The sequence below is a fragment of the Nicotiana sylvestris genome, chromosome 3, assembly GCF_000393655.2.
Source record: "Nicotiana sylvestris chromosome 3, ASM39365v2, whole genome shotgun sequence".
Classification (NCBI taxonomy): domain Eukaryota; kingdom Viridiplantae; phylum Streptophyta; class Magnoliopsida; order Solanales; family Solanaceae; genus Nicotiana; species Nicotiana sylvestris.
In genome coordinates this window covers 11119635-11137781 of record NC_091059.1, presented here as the reverse complement: position 1 = coordinate 11137781, position 18147 = coordinate 11119635, and the positions used below count along the sequence as shown (strand labels likewise).

At 33.9% G+C, this 18147-nt stretch overlaps 2 protein-coding genes and 1 long non-coding RNA gene across 3 annotated transcripts; 1 reads left to right on the top strand and 2 right to left on the bottom strand.

Annotated features, from left to right (window-relative positions):
* Positions 1-4458: 4458 nt before the first annotated feature.
* LOC138887040 (uncharacterized) lies at positions 4459-5040 on the bottom strand. The gene has a single exon (XM_070168752.1). It carries the CDS (start codon positions 5038-5040, stop codon positions 4459-4461), a length of 582 nt encoding a protein of 193 aa, XP_070024853.1.
* Positions 5041-6024: 984 nt separating this feature from the next.
* On the bottom strand, positions 6025-7519 carry LOC104223653 (glucuronoxylan 4-O-methyltransferase 3-like). Its single transcript, XM_009775124.2, has one exon. The coding sequence runs from the start codon at positions 7341-7343 to the stop codon at positions 6441-6443; it is 903 nt and encodes a 300-aa protein (XP_009773426.1). The 5' UTR covers positions 7344-7519; the 3' UTR covers positions 6025-6440.
* A 6258-nt stretch (positions 7520-13777) lies between these two features.
* LOC104223652 (uncharacterized) lies at positions 13778-16903 on the top strand. Its single transcript, XR_011405758.1, has 3 exons — positions 13778-14088; positions 15998-16242; positions 16686-16903. It is a non-coding gene; the product is annotated as an uncharacterized lncRNA (long non-coding RNA).
* The last annotated feature ends 1244 nt before the right edge of the window (positions 16904-18147 follow it).

The window sequence follows — 18147 nt, the reverse complement described above, 5'->3', positions numbered from 1 at the left end:
TGTCTGATAATTAGAAAAAAAGGCAGAACTCCCAAAATGTAGTAAACCCTACTATTGTAGGTCATTGTCAAAAATCTTGGGCCTTGGACATAACGGAGAACCTACTAGGCCTAGGCTGAAAATCGCGCGTACGCTTGAGATTATGATTATGATGATAGGAATTAGATGGCCAAATAATCAAAGCAGTAAGTTTCCTCTTTATCAATTTGCCATCTTCAACTGCTCCAATTCAAACCAGCGAATTCACCATTGCCGATAGCCATATACTATTCAAATTCAAGTGCTGATGACTCGTCGTATTGATATGGGCATATTTGGTCCAATGCTGTAATATACTAATGAATTGAAATACAAATTTGGGACTGAAATGGTGATTTTATTGAATTGTTCAAATATTACAAGTGAACCAACAAATTGAGAATTGAAAGTCACTCTAAGAACAAAGCTTCTAATCTCCATTGAATCCAAGCTATCACCTGTAGAATTAATGGAGGTTGTTAGAGAGAAGGAAAAAGAGAATGAGAAGGTTAGAGAGAGAAAGAGAGCTGGGAGAGGAAATAACATAAATTACCAGATCATAACTGTCCAATTAGTTAGGCCCAATTCCGTTATAAACTCTTTCCGCTGGCCCAAATCCGTTAGAGAGTTGATAACAAATCTAAGCCCTTTATTTTATTGATGTATCTCAGCCGTCCAATTCAGTGTGTGCCTCTCACGTGAGTTTTGTTTTATTGCCTATATCTTTTCCCTAATTTTCTTTCTTCATTTCATCCTTAGCCGACATATAACAATACCCCTCCGATGAAAACAATGACCTTGTCATCAAGGTCAGAGATTAGCCACAAACTCTGAAAACTTGCTTTTGATATATCCCCAATCTTCCCAAGTTGCATCCTCAGTCCTCAAATTAGCCCATTGAACCAAAACCTTGACACCCACTCCATTATTCATCTTCACCATCTTCCTTTTCAAGATTGCCACTGGTTGGACTAAGATACAGCCATCCTCATCGCAGATCGGAGGTTGTGGCTGTGGAATGATGTTAGGACCTACACGCCTTTTCAATTGAGAAACGTGGAACACAGGGTCGATCTGAGATCCCGACAGTAACTCCACCCGGTAAGCTACTGACCTTATTCTTTGTAGAACCTTGTAGGGACCATAAAATTTAGCACTTAGCTTAAGGTTCTTCCTTACTGTGATTGAAGCTTGCCTGTAAGGTTGAAGCTTTAGGTAAACCCAATCGCCCACCTCTAAAACCCTGTCAGATTTGTTCTTATCGGCATAAAACTTCATTCTTGCTTGGACTTGAGTGAGGTTGTCCTTAAGAATCTGTAACATTTGCTGTCTTTGTGCTATCCAAGTACCGGCCTGTGTCTGAGCTGGTTGGGGTAGTGACCCCAAGGGAATCTGAGGTGGTGCAAACTCATACAATGCCTGAAAAAGAGTAGTCTTTAAGGAGGTGTGATGGTTGGTGTTGTACCACCATTCTGCCAAGGGCAACCATTTAACCCATTGCCTAGGATTAGTAAACACCATAGCCCTTAGATAAGCTTCCAAGCATCTGTTTAACCTCTCCGTCTGACCATCTGTTTGAGAATAGTAAGAGGTGGACATATTCAGCTTGACCCCCATGGACTTGAATAGTCTCTGCCAAAACTGGCTAGTGAACACACTGTCCCTATCAAAAATAATTGTCTTAGGCAACCCATGTAGTTTTTAAATGTCTCTCAAAAACAGGTCAGCCACATCTTGTGCTATGAAGGGATGTTTGAGAGCTAGGAAATGGTCATACTTGGTAAGCCTGTCCACCACCACTAGCATAGCATTTCTGTGGCCTGATGAAGGTAACCCTTCCACAAAGTCCATGGCTATGTCCTGCCATGGTAACTCAGGAATTGGTAAGGGTTGTAAGAGTCCAGGTGTATGTATGTTTTCAGTCTTCACCCTTTGGCAAGTATCACATTTGGAAACCCATTTATAGACATAATTCTTCATATTAGGCCAATAGAAAATCATCCTCATCCTTTATAAGTGCCCTGCTACCCAGAGTGTCCTCCCAAGGGGGATTGGTACAGTGCTTCAAAAATCTTAGTCCTTAGATCTGTTCCCTTGCCAATGTAGATCTTCTGGTCATACCTCAAAATTCCCTGCAGTAAGGTATGATTGGAACTGCTGTTGGTATTTGTTATCAATTCAGTGATCAATTTGTGAGCATCAGGATCATGCTCATAACTTTGCTCCACCTCACTCATCCAAGTAGGTTCAGTAGAAGATAAGGCAAATAATGATGATTCTTCCTCCTGTCTCCTGGATAATGCATCAGCCACCCTATTTTCAGCACCCTTTTTATATTGCACCTCATAGTCAAGTCCCAATAATGTGGTAAGACCCTTCTATTGTAGAGCAGTGGTCACTCTTTTCTCTAGTAGATACTTCAAGCTGTGATGGTCTATTCTTATTATAAATGGCCTCCCTGGAGATAATGTCTCCATTTATCTACGGCTGATACTACAACCATGAATTCCTTCTCATATGTAGATAGTCCCAAATGTCTAGGAGCTAAAGCTTTGCTGAAATAAGCAATAGGTCTGCCTTCTTGCATTAGGACTGCCCCCATCCCTTTAAAACAAGCATCAGTCTCAATTATGAAAGGCTTGTTGAAATCTGCCAATGCTAGCACAGGTGCACTGGACATGACTTGTTTAAGGGCTTGAAATGAGGTCTCAGCTTCTGCATCCCAGTGAAAGCCATTTTTCTTCAACAAGTTGGTTAGGGGTCTGCTTATAACCCCATATGACCTGATGAATCTCATATAGTATCTTGTCAACCCAAGAAACCCCCTAAGGCTCTTAATAGTTTTAGGAGTAAGCCAAGAAGTCATAGCCTCAATCTTTGAAGGGTTCCTGATATTATGTGCCCCAAATATTCTACCTTGGGCTGGCCAAAAGAACACTTGGACAATTTAGCAAAAAGTTGATCCATCCTCAATATCTCTAGTACTTTCCTCAAATGTAGAACATGGTCCTCCACAGTAGAGTTGTATACTAGAATATCATCAAAGAACACCAACACAAACTTCCTAAGATAATCCTTAAAAACATGGTTCATAAGTGACTGAAAGGTGGAAGGAGCATTAGTCAGTCCAAAGGGCATTACCCTAAATTCATAATGCCCCAAATGTGTTCTAAATGCAGTCTTATAAATGTCCTTTTCCCCCATTCTTATTTGATGATAACCAGCCCTTAAATCTATTTTAGAGTATATGCATGACCCACATAATTCATCCATTAAATCATCAACTAAGGGTATAGGAAACTTGTCCTTAATAGTCATGTTGTTTAAAGCTCTATAGTCAATACAAAACCTCCAACTTCCATCTTTTTTCTTGACTAATAAAACATGGGATGAAAATGGGGAATGGCTTGGCTGTATAATACCATTGTTGAGCACTTCACTCACCTGTTTCTCTATTTCATTTTTTTGAAAAAAACTGTATCTGTAAGGTCTAATACTTACAGGATTTGCATCGGATTTCAGGGGAATGTAATGGTCATGAGCCCTCTTTGGAGGCAAGGATGTTGGTTCTAGGAAGACATCTGGAAACTGCTTCACTACCTTGTCAATAGCTGCAAGTATTATACTTGATTATGTCACTTCTTCTGCTGAAATTGTGAATAAATGAGACCATATGGCCTGCCCCTTTTTAAGTAGTTGTCTCACTCCATTGGTTGACAAGCTCTTTAGCTCTGTTTGGTTGTAAATTCCTTTAAGTTATACCCTCTTCCCCTTGTGAGTTACTTGCACTTTATACTCCACAAAGTCAAGTAGGACTGGATTATGCCTTTTCATCCAATCACTCCCTAATATCATGTCATTGCCACCCAGCCTAGTTATTCTGACTGTATCTTCAAACTCTACACCTTGTATTTTTCACCTGAATTTATGGCAAATGTGCAAACTAATTAAGTAGTTGCCATTTTCTACTGTCACTCTCATGGGCACAGCTTCTGCAATAAGACAACCTATTTTTCTGGCTGCTTCCATATCCAAAAAGCTGTGTGTGCTTCCTGAATCCAGCAAAATAGTTAGAGAATTCTTTTTGGCCTCACCTCTCAACTTGATGGTGTTGGGAACTTCAGTGCCAGATAGTGCATTTAGGCTTATTGCCTCATCCACTATCTTTTCTTCTTGTATTACCATTGTTTCTTCTTGCTACCGGGCCGCTTCTAAGTCCTCCTCAGTAGCTGCTGATATAGCATTCAGTTGCCTAGGTTTACATTGATGCCCAGGGTGATACTTTTTTCCACACTTATAACACAAACCTTGAGCCTTTCTACTCTCAAATAGCTTGTTATTAGAATAACTGGGACCCCCATTTGAACTCTTAATAGGTTGGGAATAGTAACCTGTAGTTGGTCCATTGTTCCACTGTGATTTCCCAGCCTTAGTAACAGCTTACAATAGGTTCTCCTTATGCCTGGCCTTCTCTACTAACTTGTTGAATGAATAGGGATCCAACATTTTAACTGTATGCCTAATTTCTTCTTTTAATCCTTCTATGAAGAATTCTAGGAAGAACTCTTCTGGTATAGTAGGATTCCTTATTAACACCCAAGCTTTGAGTTCTTCAAATTTCTCCAAATACTCGTCTACTGGTCCTGTTTGTTCTACTTTTTTGAATTTCCCAATTAGGTTTAATTTGCTGTTAGATGCACCCTCAAATCTACGACAAATTTCAGTAGTAAAATCTGACCATCTTACTACTCCTTTACTTATGTGATAGGAAAAGAACCAGGATTCAGCCTTACCATTGAGGTGAAGGACAACCTCCTCAAGCTTTTGTTGTGGATCAGTGATGTGGTTATGCTGGAAGAACCTTTCACATTTCCTCAACCATGCGCAAGGATCTACTCCATCAAAGTAAGGCATTTCCACTCGCGATTGAGACGAATGGCCATTGTTCCGTCCTCCTGGGTTATCCCTGTTCTCCCCCACCCATGGTCTGGTGATTGGCCTAACATTTGAGAGACTCTCCATTGGCGCACTGCTCAGAAGTCCATCTTGTGGAGGAAGCAGCTTTTCCAGGGAACAATTCTAGTTTTTTCCCCATATTTTCTAATCTTTCATCATTTGTAATCATGTACTGTTGGAATTGCGTCTCTAACTTCTTCAGAGACTCGTCTGTAGCTTTAGATCTTGTTTCTGCTCCTGTCATTTTGTACTGGCCAGGAAGAGACTCTGATACCAATTGTAATATACTAATGAATTGAAATACAAATTTGGGACTGAAATGGTGATTTTATTGAATTGTTCAAATATTACAAGTGAACCAACGAATTGAGAATTGAAAGTCACTCTAAGAACAAAGCTTCTAATCTCAAATGCATCTAATCTCCATTGAATCCAAGCTATCACCTGTAGAATTAACGGAGGTTGTTAGAGAGAAGGAAGAAGAGAATGAGAAGGTTAGAGAGAGAAAGAGAGCCGGGAGAGGAAATAACAGAAATTACCAGATCATAACTGCCCAATTAGTTAGGCCCAATTCCGTTATAAACTCCTTCCGCTGGCCCAAATTCGTTAGAGAGTTGATAACAAATCTAAGCCCTTTATTTTATTGATGTATCTCAACCGTCCAATTCAGTGTGTGCCTCTCACATGAGTTTTGTTTTATTGCCTATCTCTTTTCCCTGATTTCCTTTCTTCATTCCATCCTTAGCCCACATATAACAAATGCTTCTTTTTGCACTAGGAGGATATCTCGAATATAAGTAATCAACGATTTACCTCATACACTTAAACGATAAAAGCAAAAGCAGATTTTTCTGTTTCAAAAATTGAACGCTCCTTTTATAAGTTTAAGAGCCAAGTTGATCGTTTTGGATGACCTCAATTGGACATTCAGATCCCAAAAAAAAAATAGTAGGAAAGAAAATGTCATAGATAAATTTTTGAAGTTCAATAAGGAAGGAAGGAAATTATATAGAATTAAATAGCCTCACAACTAAAATTAAACTTCCACCATCAAAAATCAATCCCCATATTATTATATTTTTTATATCAAAGGAAATAATAAAAACAAAAGGAAGAACCAATTAAACATATCCCTCAATGTACATCCATAGGCAGATCAAGCAAGAAAAATGAAAATACATGTAGCAACCAAGAAGGGAAGGGCACTTCGGTGCACAAAGTATATATTCCGTATTCATGCAAGATCCGGGAAGAGTCGCACCTCTAAAGATGTAAGGAAGACAACCTATCCTAATACAAACATCAAAGACTGCTTTCACGGCTCAAACCCGTGACCACACGAAGACAACTGCACCATTGCTCTAAGATTCCCCTTCTTAGCCACCAATATGGGGAAAAAATTTATTCTCACGGAAATTATAGTAAAGTGGGAGAATAAAAATAAATCTTGAAATACCTCTTAAATTTTAAGGACAAAAAGGTCTACCCAAACGTGCCTTATGACTAGGAATATTGAAATGCCTAATCCTCCCTTCTTGTTCAACCAAATACCCTTCACAAAGAAAAGCCTTTGAAAATTGATCTTCAACAACTCTATCAACATCATGTACAAACACATCAGTTTCTCCATTTTCTTTATTTCTAGCAATCAAACCAGCCGTGTAAATTGCACTCATTCTACCTGGTGCACCATCATGCCAACCAGTTGGTGCATCAACCATAATTAAATCCCAATCAATTTCCAATACTTCTTTTGGCAACCCTTTTAAAGCTAGTTGACATTTAGAAAATCTTGGATCTGTTACTTTCTTGCAATCTTCATTACTCATTCCAATTTCCATTAGTTCATCAGCTTGAGTTATTCTTGTATCATAAACAACATGGTGTGATTCAAGATTTGGTAATTGGCTTTGTATTTGTTCTATCCATGACTTGTCTTCTTCAAGAAAAACTGTGCGGCCACCATGGTTAAGTGCTGTCCACATTAAACTGTCATGACCTAAGCCAAAAACCAAGAAATTACAAGGGGATTTTTTTTCAAGAACTCTTAAGGAAACTGCGATTTCTTTGATTGTTTGTTGTGGGGTTACATTTGAAGTTGCATAATGGACTAAAGCATTTGATAATGATGGGGAGATTTTATTGCATGTTTGTGTTAAAGGAACTGAAGGACAAGCTATTGAGGGTTTATCTTCAGTATTTTCTTGATCTTCTGATGAGTTTGAAGGGTGAATTAAAGATGAAGATTGAGTTTGTTGAGGAGTAGAAGGTGAAAAAGTTGATCTAAGTACTAAAAATAGTAGAAAAACTAAGAAAAAACCAATGAGAATGAGCTTATAATTAATGGGGTTTTGGCTTTTGGATCTCATTTTTTCTTTGGGAGAAGAATCCAGGATGAGAGTGAAAAAAGAACAAGAAAAAAATAGGAGTTTTAGGAGAGATGGGGCGAGGATTTCCAAGATTTTTGGTTTGGGAATTTGGAAGTGTTATATAAAATAGGAGTATGAAATAATTAAAAATGGAAAGAAGAGCTCAAAGGGACTTATTATTAAAGAAAGGCTAAATGATTAATTTTAGTTTGTCATACCAGCTTCTAACTAATTAAGAAGGTTCATTGATTTTTATATATATATATATATATATATATATATATATAAATCAAATTCCTTCTTAGGTAGGTAGGTAGGAGCATACTATAGAATAAATATATTTGTTGTATTTTTTAATATTATATAGTTTGTTGCTACTTTTTTTTCATCTTTTCTTTAGCCAAAACCGTATCGAAAATAATCTTTTTACCTTCTCCAGGTAAGGGTAAGTCTGTGTATATATTACGCCACAGACTCTACTTATAGGATTATGCGGGATTTATTGTTATTGTTATTGTCGTTGTTGTTATTTTTAATATTATATAGTGGCAATAACTTTGTACAAATAGAGTTAAGAATTACTTAAGAACTTTATATTCTAGGAGCAGAGTTTCCATTTCCCTTGAAAAAAATAAAAAATAAAATACTATACTATTGTTTTCCCTTCAGATTGAAGAAAGTGAAAAGGGTTGATTGAGACAAGAAAGCTAATGATGTTACTGATTGAGCAAGACACAATTATAATACTAGTTTGGTCAGGATCTGTAGTAGATAAAGAGTTTGTTGGTGTACTAAAAAAAAATACATTTGCTTCACGATTTGATTTTTTTTTTTTTTTGGAGTAGTTGGCATATTAGGTGATACGGTGAGATACTGATTTCCCATATTATACTTTGACTTAAAAATAAATAATTTATTGTCATGTGGTTAGTATAGTAGGCTCTTTCCTTTATCTACAACATCTAACATACCTTTGCACAAAGTATATCGTATTCGGATGGGATTCGAAAAAGAGTCAGTATTTCAAGGGGCGTGATGTAAACAGTCTATCCTGATGCAAGTATTAATAACTGATTTCATCGCGAACCCATGACTTATAGGTCACACAAAGATAACTTGACTGTTGCTCGAAGGCTGACTCCACGACTCTTTCCTTTATCTATTTTTTTTAATTATCAAGAATATTTTTATTTATTTAATTTTTAACTGGGCAAAATGTGAATACTGTTCTCTTTTTAATTTTTTGGGTGCATAGGAAATGCAAAGAGATTTTTTTTTTTATTTGTCGATTTTCTATTTTGGTGGTTACAACATAACATCAGAGGACAAAGGACACCATACTTTCTGCTTATAATCAGCAGAACATATGGGCCAGTTACAGTTAAAGCATCAATTTTGGTCAGATTCAGTAAATTTTATTTACAAGTAAATAACCCTTTCGTCTGCACCTTCCACTCCAACCAATAAAAATTCACCACGCAGAATTGAACGTAATACAGGTTTTGCATTGTTCGAGAACCTTATGTTGAGGTCACGTGGCTACAATGCTGTAATTACTGTGAATGATGATGTGTTTTTCTTACTCTTTTGCTTCATATTACATGTTTTTAGAGTCCGTTTGAAAGCCATATGTAATTATATTGTGTAATTATTACAATAGTAATTATATATTCTGATAATTATATAATATATTAATTATAATGATCTGTTTGTTTGCTAGATTGTAATTACAGTATAATTTTTATTGTCATAATTAATTAAACAAGTGTAATTACATAATTAAATATATTAAATAATTATAAATTGATAAATATAATGTCTTACAAGTAGTAAGTATCTATCAAATAAATAATATTATTACTTAAACTAATTAAATAAAATTATAATAACGGTTTGAGTTTTTTACTAACTCATTAATGTGTGATAAATACATGAATATATAAAAAATGCTAGATATGATGTATACTCAGGTATTTGAGCCATATTTTAAAAAATAAAAATATTAAATAATTATGGTAACTAATATCGGAAAGAACTTTAGGTATTTTGACTATCTTTTAAATAAATAACATCTTAACTTAAAATAATTAACAAAATTTTTGATTATGGATTTAAAATTTTACCAACTCATATGAATAAAATTTTGTATTTTTGAATAATAAAAAGATAAATATGAGTTTAGAATATATATTTTTTCTTAATAATTATTTAATACTAATGAATAGAAAATAAAGCTAGTAAAATATGAAATTGTGTTTACCAACAAAGAAACAAAGAAAATAGAAAAGGAAGAAGCAAAATATGAGAAGTTACAAAATTATATGGAAGCACACCATAAGCAGCATGTTGGAAGGTTAAAATGAGATTAAGAGAAATAAAATAAAATATTATAAAAAGAATAGTACTTAATATTTTTTTAAAAAATAAAAAATTACATTACTTTTTTATTATACAGTGTAATTACCATCAATCCTCACATCCCCTTGAAAATTAGAGAAGTAACTACACCCTCTCAATTACATCCAATTTCATACCGACCAAGTAATTACTTGGCCGGACAAATATGCCAAACTACCTAAGAGTATTGATAACTTATTTTATGTGTGGTGATCTGTGGAGGAAATAAAGACTTGTAGAGATCATTAAGAGATATTAATAATAAAATATTTTTCCTTCAAATTTTAAGTTATCCAATGACTAATGTTAATACTAAAGTTTAGTATTTTTGTTGATATAAAAATATCGGACAAAAGAGGAAAAGAAAACAACACAATTAATGGTTGGAAAGTGATGATCATCAGATCTTGGGCAAAATGGATGATAGCGCCATTTTCATTTGCTGTAGTTACTTAAGGTTAACAAATCTAGTGATTGTGACTGATCACAATTCATTTGCACATTTGGAAAAATAATTTCCCATTAAATAGTATTGTTAAGTTAATATAAATTATAATGGTCAACAACGATAAGATTTATTACTTTCATATATCTCATTGTAAATAATTATTTTTCCAAGGGACGATGTGAGTATATAAATAAAAACATACTAACTAGTAGGTTCAATCATTCCATTTCCTACTACGAAAAGAAAATACAACATTATACAATAAAAACATGATAGCTGTATTGGTTATGTGGATTAGACGTGGCAAAATACAGCTCATAATCCGACAGGTAGAGCTTTTATTTAAACTAAAATTTAAAACACCTGAAAATAAAATAACCACATGCATTCTTGCTCATAAGTATTTAATTCTGATTCATATAATTAACAAAAATAATCTAATAGTAGTTATTTAAATTGTAACTTAATTGAGCAGTTTGGGGATATGGGTGAGCGTTCGGGCAGTTTGAATTAGATATGAGTATTTCGGTTTGGATTTTTGATTTTCGGATTTAATAAATGACAATCCAAATAAGTTTGGATTGAATCGGATTTTTTAAGTTTGATTTTGGATTAATCGTTTGGATATTATGGATTTTCGGTTTTGACCGAATAAGTTGAGATGTTTCTACTTTTTACAAAAATTAAATATCCAAATGAAGTATTCATGTTAAATTGCTTGAAAAGTTCCTCATTCTTGCCGCAATAATCATCCAAATAAATTATTCAAGTAATAAAATCATTATTAAAAAAATACAGCAGAGACAATCATACGCCCGATAAGAAGCAGTTATAGTAAAATCATGTCCAAATAGATAGTATTTTGACAGTAACTTAGTAATTAATATTGAATATATGAGATAATATCTAATTGGTAGGGTGTTGAACTTATTACTATTGGCAAATGGATAATGGACTAAATATAAAATATAAAAATTTTGATTTTTGGATATCCAAAAATCAAAAGTACAAAATCCAATATCCAATCCGAAATTCAAAAAATTTAGAAATTAAATCTAAAATCCAATCCGTAATCTGAAAATTTAAACCAAAAATCCAAAAAAAAATAGGATTTCGGTTTGGATTTCGAATTTGCCCAAACTATACCCACCCCTATTTGGGGATATTGCCTATTTAAACCTTCCTTTTTTCATTTTTTCATCTGATTGCTATGTAAAAACCAGGAGTTTTTGGCTCAATTATGACTCAAATCTATGGTACATCCTTGTGTTACTAAAGTAAACAAAAAACATCCTTAACTAATCTAGAAGTTGCATTAACCATTCTTCCGTTTAGTTTTTGTCAAGAACTAACGGTATCAACCAAAACACATGTCAAGCATGTGACTTTTCCCCAAAATTTCCTTGTTCTATCCCTCCCTTTGTATTCAACCTTCACCGAAGCAAGGCTTTGAAAATTTTTTGTTCATTCTAAACTCCAACTCTTTCACAGTTTTACGTCATTAAAACTGAAAGAGCTATTGTTTTGACACAATTTGCCGTTCTAAGCTGTACTTACGCTTCATGAAAAAAAGTAAAATTAAAGTCAAGTCCATAATCTTTCTCTTCTTTCTTGTTCCAACAATGTTTTAATTGGGTAATGTAGTTGACGAGTGGGATTGGTTTAGTTTTTTGTTCTCTACATCTTCTTCATCTTGAAAGAGATTATTGTCTTTACTAAGAAAATCTAGAAAATAACTATACAATAATTAAGATCTGCTAAGTCAGAGATGCCACTTACCTGTTTTGGTAAAATGCTTTATGCACGTTCTGTGTGAATTTCAGGTCACATTATTCAGTGAACTAAATTTAGCATATTTTAATTCGTTTATATAGTAGACTTCAGGTTATATGATTTGACTCAAAAGAACCTCTATCTTATCATAATCTGTGAATTGTAAACATACCCATAAAGTTGAAGTATGGTAGAAAGCAATATAAAATTCACTGAGTTGTTTCTATGATAAATCATCACCAACATATGATGATTAAAAGCTCTGAGCATTTCTTTTGACCAGGAGATTGAGAGGGAAGTCACGTGTTTTAATTTGGTTTAGAAGAATAACCTCCTTTATAATATCTTCTTCGTCTGACTTTGTTCTATATTATTTTATGAAGTTAAAAATGAAAGAAAGTTTAGTTTCCAAGTCTTAGGTTTATGAAGGTGGAAGATGATCGGGCTGAGAGACACATTTGGGAGATTGAGGGTTGAAGTCACATGTGTTGGTTTATGCTGTTAGTTTCTTGACGGAAATTAAACGGAAGGATGGTTGTTGCAATTTTTGGAATAACTAAGGGATATTTTTTGTTTAATCTAATAAGATAAGGATGTACCTTAGGTTTGAGCCATAGTTGAGAGATATTTTTAGCCAAAAACTCTAAAAACCGGAGCAACTCTTCGTCACAATTTTGACAAATTAAATAAATAAATAAAGAATAGAAGGTTGATTTTTCTATTTGAGGTGGTTTAACAACATAAAATCAGGAGTGCAAAGGGCAAGCACCTTCTGCTTATAACCAGCAGACACATGGCTCTATACAGTCAAAAGCATTAATCTTTTACATCATCGTAGCAGTTCATTGCTATTATTATCAAGCTCACTTACCTGAGATAAATGTATACAGGTTAAACCTTTTCATTTATTTGAGTTTAACTTCTAAATACTGATAATGTAAAATAATTTTCATTATAGGTCACTGTTCACTATAAGTAAGATTATTCACCTGAAATATAAAACATGTTATGGCTATTATATATAATTTAAATCCTCTTTTGTTAATGGGATTCTTAACGGAAATAAGGTTGGCTATGTCAAGACTGGATTCTTGGTGAAGAAAATATTTGTATTTTAGGAAAATACGGGAAGAAAATTTTGAGATGCTGCTATTTCCGTTAAATTAATATTGCCTTCAGTTTATCTTAACAGACAATGCAAACTGAGGCAGTTTCTATCATTTTTCAATTGTTTGAGGCAGTTTCTATCATTTTCTCAATTGTTTGAGGTAGTTTCGATCATTTTGGTTAGCTAACGTTTGATTGCTAAATCTAGAGATGAGGATATTTGTGGAGGTTATATATAGGTCACGGGTTCGAGCTGTGAAAGCAGTCACTAATATTTGCATTAGGATAGACTGTCTACATCACACACTTGGGTGTGCGGCCCTTCCCTAGACCACGTAGGATGCTTCGTGCATCCGGTTGCCTTTTTTTATTCTTAATTTCAAGATGACAGGGATTAGTGGGAAAAAAGGACACCGACTACAACAAAATTGGCCTAAGGCAACACTTATTATAGGCAACGCTTCAAAAATGTTGCCAAAAGTAGCAATAAGAACGCTTTTGTAAGGGTGGCCTTTGATAAGAGCTTTTGGCAACGGAGTTTGGGCTACACCGGTAAAGCGTGCTCTTTATATGCAAAGACTACACATTGCAAGTGTTGCCTAGTGTTAAAATTTTTGAGAACGCTTATTCTGATATTAAGCAACACTTTACAAGCGTTATCCTTGTCCTTGGTACATTAAAAGTAATGCGGTGCAGACGTGGTCTGAATTAAAAAATATTAGCACAAAAATTTCCCACTTAAACTATTCCCTCTAAAATTTCTCACTTCCCCTCTAAAAATTTTCACTAAAAGTCTAAGCGATTCCAGTTGTCCCTTTACTTTAGGGTTTGAAACCCACAACCTTCTTCACTTGATTTAGAAAAAAAAACTGTTCATTGCACCCAATCTTCGTCAAAAAAGGAAAAGAAGAAAATGATTTCACTTGTGACTCTCTTCAGAAGCAGGAGATCTAATTTACTTTATTTGATTCCTCCTAAGATATGAGTTACATAAGTCAGTTTCTCAAGACAACAAGAAAGGTTTGGCATTCAGGTTTTTTCTATTTCTTTTGAGACCATATACAGGATATTCTACTTTCATTCAGTTTCTCGGTTTAATCAAAAAATTGTAGTATTTAGATTTGCTTCGGAATACAGAATAAATGAATTTCTCAGGGAATTTATGATATTGTTTCTTTCTTATGAATTTGGGAAAAACTTGAGTTAAACGATTTGTAGATCTTTTAATCTCAGTTTTTGGATAGATCATTTGTGGGTTTAGCATGAGAGGCTTGAAATCATTATATTAGAATTTTTTTATACTGCCTTTATCGTCTAAATTATTTTACCTACTTTTAAATACCTTTATTCCTGTCAATAAAGCATTTCTTTTTAAAAAAAAGTCAAGTTTGTTTTGCTTGTTCTGGGAAATGAAGGAAGAGTAGGGGATTGCCAAGGGTATTTGAACTTTCAACTTAAATGATAAAGAGCTACGAAACTCATGGATTTAGCTATATCAAAGTTCTTTGATGAAACTCAACTTGATTGACTTGAATAAAACTAAAAGCTTTTGTTTTTATTGGAGGATTCAAATATTTTGAGACTACACAAATTGTTAATTGGATCGGTGACATTTGACTAAATAATTACATGCTTGGATTGAACATAGTGAATCAATAGAAGTGTAATAAGAAATTATACAATTTTAGTTAGAGGAAGAACAATTTGAACAAAGTAGCAGCAGATAAAATATCTTGACTTGTATGTAAAATGGGCATATACTATTATTGTCTCAGAGTGAAAAAAAAAAGTCTAGGTAGTTTCATGGTCCTATATTACATGATTTAATTACTTCTTCCTGAATTATGTATATGTTTGATTTATACTACCCTTGAAGCTCTTTTATGAAATTTAATTTCCTTCTGTCTAAATTGCCTGGAAGTCTTAAATATTGTTGAGTTTGTCATTTCCATGTTTTCATGCTATTCTACAATTTCTTGTCTAAAATTATGTATTTATCTATAGATTGACATTATCCTTTTTAAATATTATGTTTAATTCTTTTACAAAATTCAGTAAGCAAAGAATACAAGTATCATTTTCTATTGTAGCATAGTGTCTGTTGCTATCACGTCTCATTAAAGCTTAGTAACAAAGTGAAGAAATTATCGGCCTCCCCTCTCCCCTAAAAATCAAAATATTTTTTGGAACTTGTGATTTGCCTCTTTATGTAAAACTTATTCTATATGCGTCTTAAGTAAATTTGTTCTTAATATAGTGAAATTACTTGTCTACTATAATAGTCTATTTTAGCCAACATTTGTTTTTCAAAATCATTTGGCGTCCACCAAAACGATACTTGTGTTTGTCAAAGACATGCTCTATGATACTGGAATATAGCTATGCTTGTCAAAGATAATATTTTCTTGCACATGAAAATTGTCCCTGTTTTTTTGGTACTACTACTTTTTGTATATGATAAGAGATCTATGTAATAGTCAACTAACTCACTAGTTCGATACAATTGTAGACTTAAGCACTCTTTTATGTCTAACTATTATTCTTGCCTTTTGTAGTATCGAGTTTAGGGGAGCCAGTACTAGACATTGTTATCTTGTGTCTAGCTCCACTCCTTTCGAAACTTCTATAAAATGGATAATCCAAGAATTTCTTGTCTTTTATCAAACTTTGCAGTGGTTTACCGACAAGAAGATGTGATTCAACTTGCAGGTCTCCTTTCTGAAAATATGTATTGATTGAAATCCAAAGCCAGGCTTGCTCTAATATAATTGTTTATTAGTGTTGTAGCTAAAAAAATTCTCATATTGTGAGAGAAAATAAAAAATTACACGTACTGAAATATTTTCTTTTCTCTGTTTCGCCACAAATAAAGAAATGTATCTAATAACGTTTCTAACTAAAGATTTCACAATACTCTTTTCTTTTATAGGTTTGATGTGCCAATGAAGAATTGTGACCTTGACATCAAAGTGGTTTACTTTTCGCAAGTATTACTCAAACTGAAGGAACAATAGAATCAGTCAAGGTCCTTATAATTTATAACTTCTATCATATCTCATTTAGATGTGTTAGCTACCTTATCCTTCTACGATGATTCAAGTAACGCAGAGGCTGCTAGAGACCAAATTTTTTCAAATTCCTTTGGATCTAACTCATAGTCCAATTCTTGGAAGGGTACTTTTTTATTCATTTATTCTTTATACATGCTAAAGTAAGATATTAGTACTATTGTTGGGATGGTGAATTCTCTTTTATGCATTAGTATCACCATTTTCATAGGGATTTCCACTTGGTGCTACTGCTAGTACATAGAACTAGAGGGTTCTGTTTTTGAGTCACTATCAAAATAGAAACGTAGTCTAGCTTCTGATCTGATTGAATATTTTCACGTATTGCATTTTTGTGATGTTATGTTACCACGAATGCAACATTTTGGCAAGTGCACCTGGTGTGTGAATTGAATTTAAGTAACATATTGTTCCTGTGTTGTATCGAATGAGTTCTGATGATAATCTCCATTATTATTCATAATGTATGAAAATTACATGTGAAATCTTCTCCCTTTAGTTTGCACTCTATTGGTTTTTATTTAATATTTGATTTTTTTCAATGTGTAGGAAAATTCTTGTGATGCAATTAAAAGTGGTGGCCAAAGTCGGTTTGATCCATTTGAAGTTAATGATGAAGACTTTTGGACAATACATTTGATTTTGTAAAGTTCATATTTAGCACGCTACTTGAAGCAATTTGCTTTATTGGTTGATTGTAGTATATGAAATGTATTCCTTTTTCGAAGTAAATTGCATGTATGTGTTTAAAACAATCTCTTTTTTTATTGATTAATGAAGTACTTGAGATCTTTATACTTAAGTAATGACCTCAAATATGTGATAAAATATGTATTTATTAATAAATACAATTATAGGATATATACAAAAAAATATAATTTTTTTTAAAAGCTTAGTAACAAAGACCATGCTTTAGAAGTGCAGCTAATTTAGGAGCCACACTTGAAAAGCATGGCCTATGAGGTAATAAAGACCCCGCTTTAGAAGTGTAGCCTTAGGACATGAAAAGTGTGGCCATAGTCAAGTGTAGCCTTTGCCTTATGAATAGCGTAGCCTTAGAGCAAAAGTTACGCTTGTTAGGCCACCCCTTGAAAAGTGTTGCCGTAGGTCGAAAAGTGTGGTATATGATCAAAAATCATACTTTCTGTTAGTTTAGACCACACTTTTCGGGTGTGGTTAAAAGCCTAATTTGTTGTAGTACACCGATACACGAAGCATCTCACGTTCACGCAGGACCTGAGGAAGGGCCGCACCCAAAGAGGTATGATGTAGGTAACCTATCCTGATGCAAACATCAATGGCTGATTTCACGGATTGAACATGTGACCTATAGGTCACACAAAGATAACTTTACCCTTGAGAGAGATCAGTGGGATATCCAACAAATATCCAAGATTTCATGATGTGATTCTTCGAGTTAACAAAGAACCAACCGACCAGGATCAAGATCTTGAAACGAAAATGTAGTTTGTGGGCCAGTTTCAAGAAACGACGTATCTCAAGTTTTAGGACTCAGAATTCGATGATTCAAAAATGAGGTGAAAGATGACGATCTGAACTATAAGAAAGACTATTTACTCGTTCTAAACAAGTAAATATTGATGCTGCACCAGTTCAATGAAAGTTATGATTCTATGATATCAAAAGAACGAATTTAGATCAAGAAACGTATTCTTGAAAGATCAAGAACTAAACAAGTTCCTAAAGTCACCACTTGGAATCAATTAATGTGATAAAGAAACACTACACGCAATTGAAAACAAGGTAAAGACTATTACCACCTTGCTTGGAACCAAAAACAAGGATAAAGAAGACAAAATAAAAAAAATATTTTATTGTAAAACTAGGGTGATAAGTGGGGATTTTAGCTTATTATTTGCTCTCTTCTACTTAGGTTTTGGGTAAAAAATACATGAAGGTATTCTCCGAAACTAACTTAATGTGCTTGCTTGCAGGGTTTGTATAAAATGAGCCAAAGAAGCCATAATCAACTCATAAAGGAGTCAAACTT

Coding starts and splice junctions, on each gene's coding strand:
- LOC138887040 (XM_070168752.1), bottom strand. CDS start 5,040: ATGGAGAGTCTCTCAAATGTTAGGCCAATCACCAGACCATGGGTGGGG.
- LOC104223653 (XM_009775124.2), bottom strand. CDS start 7,343: ATGAGATCCAAAAGCCAAAACCCCATTAATTATAAGCTCATTCTCATT.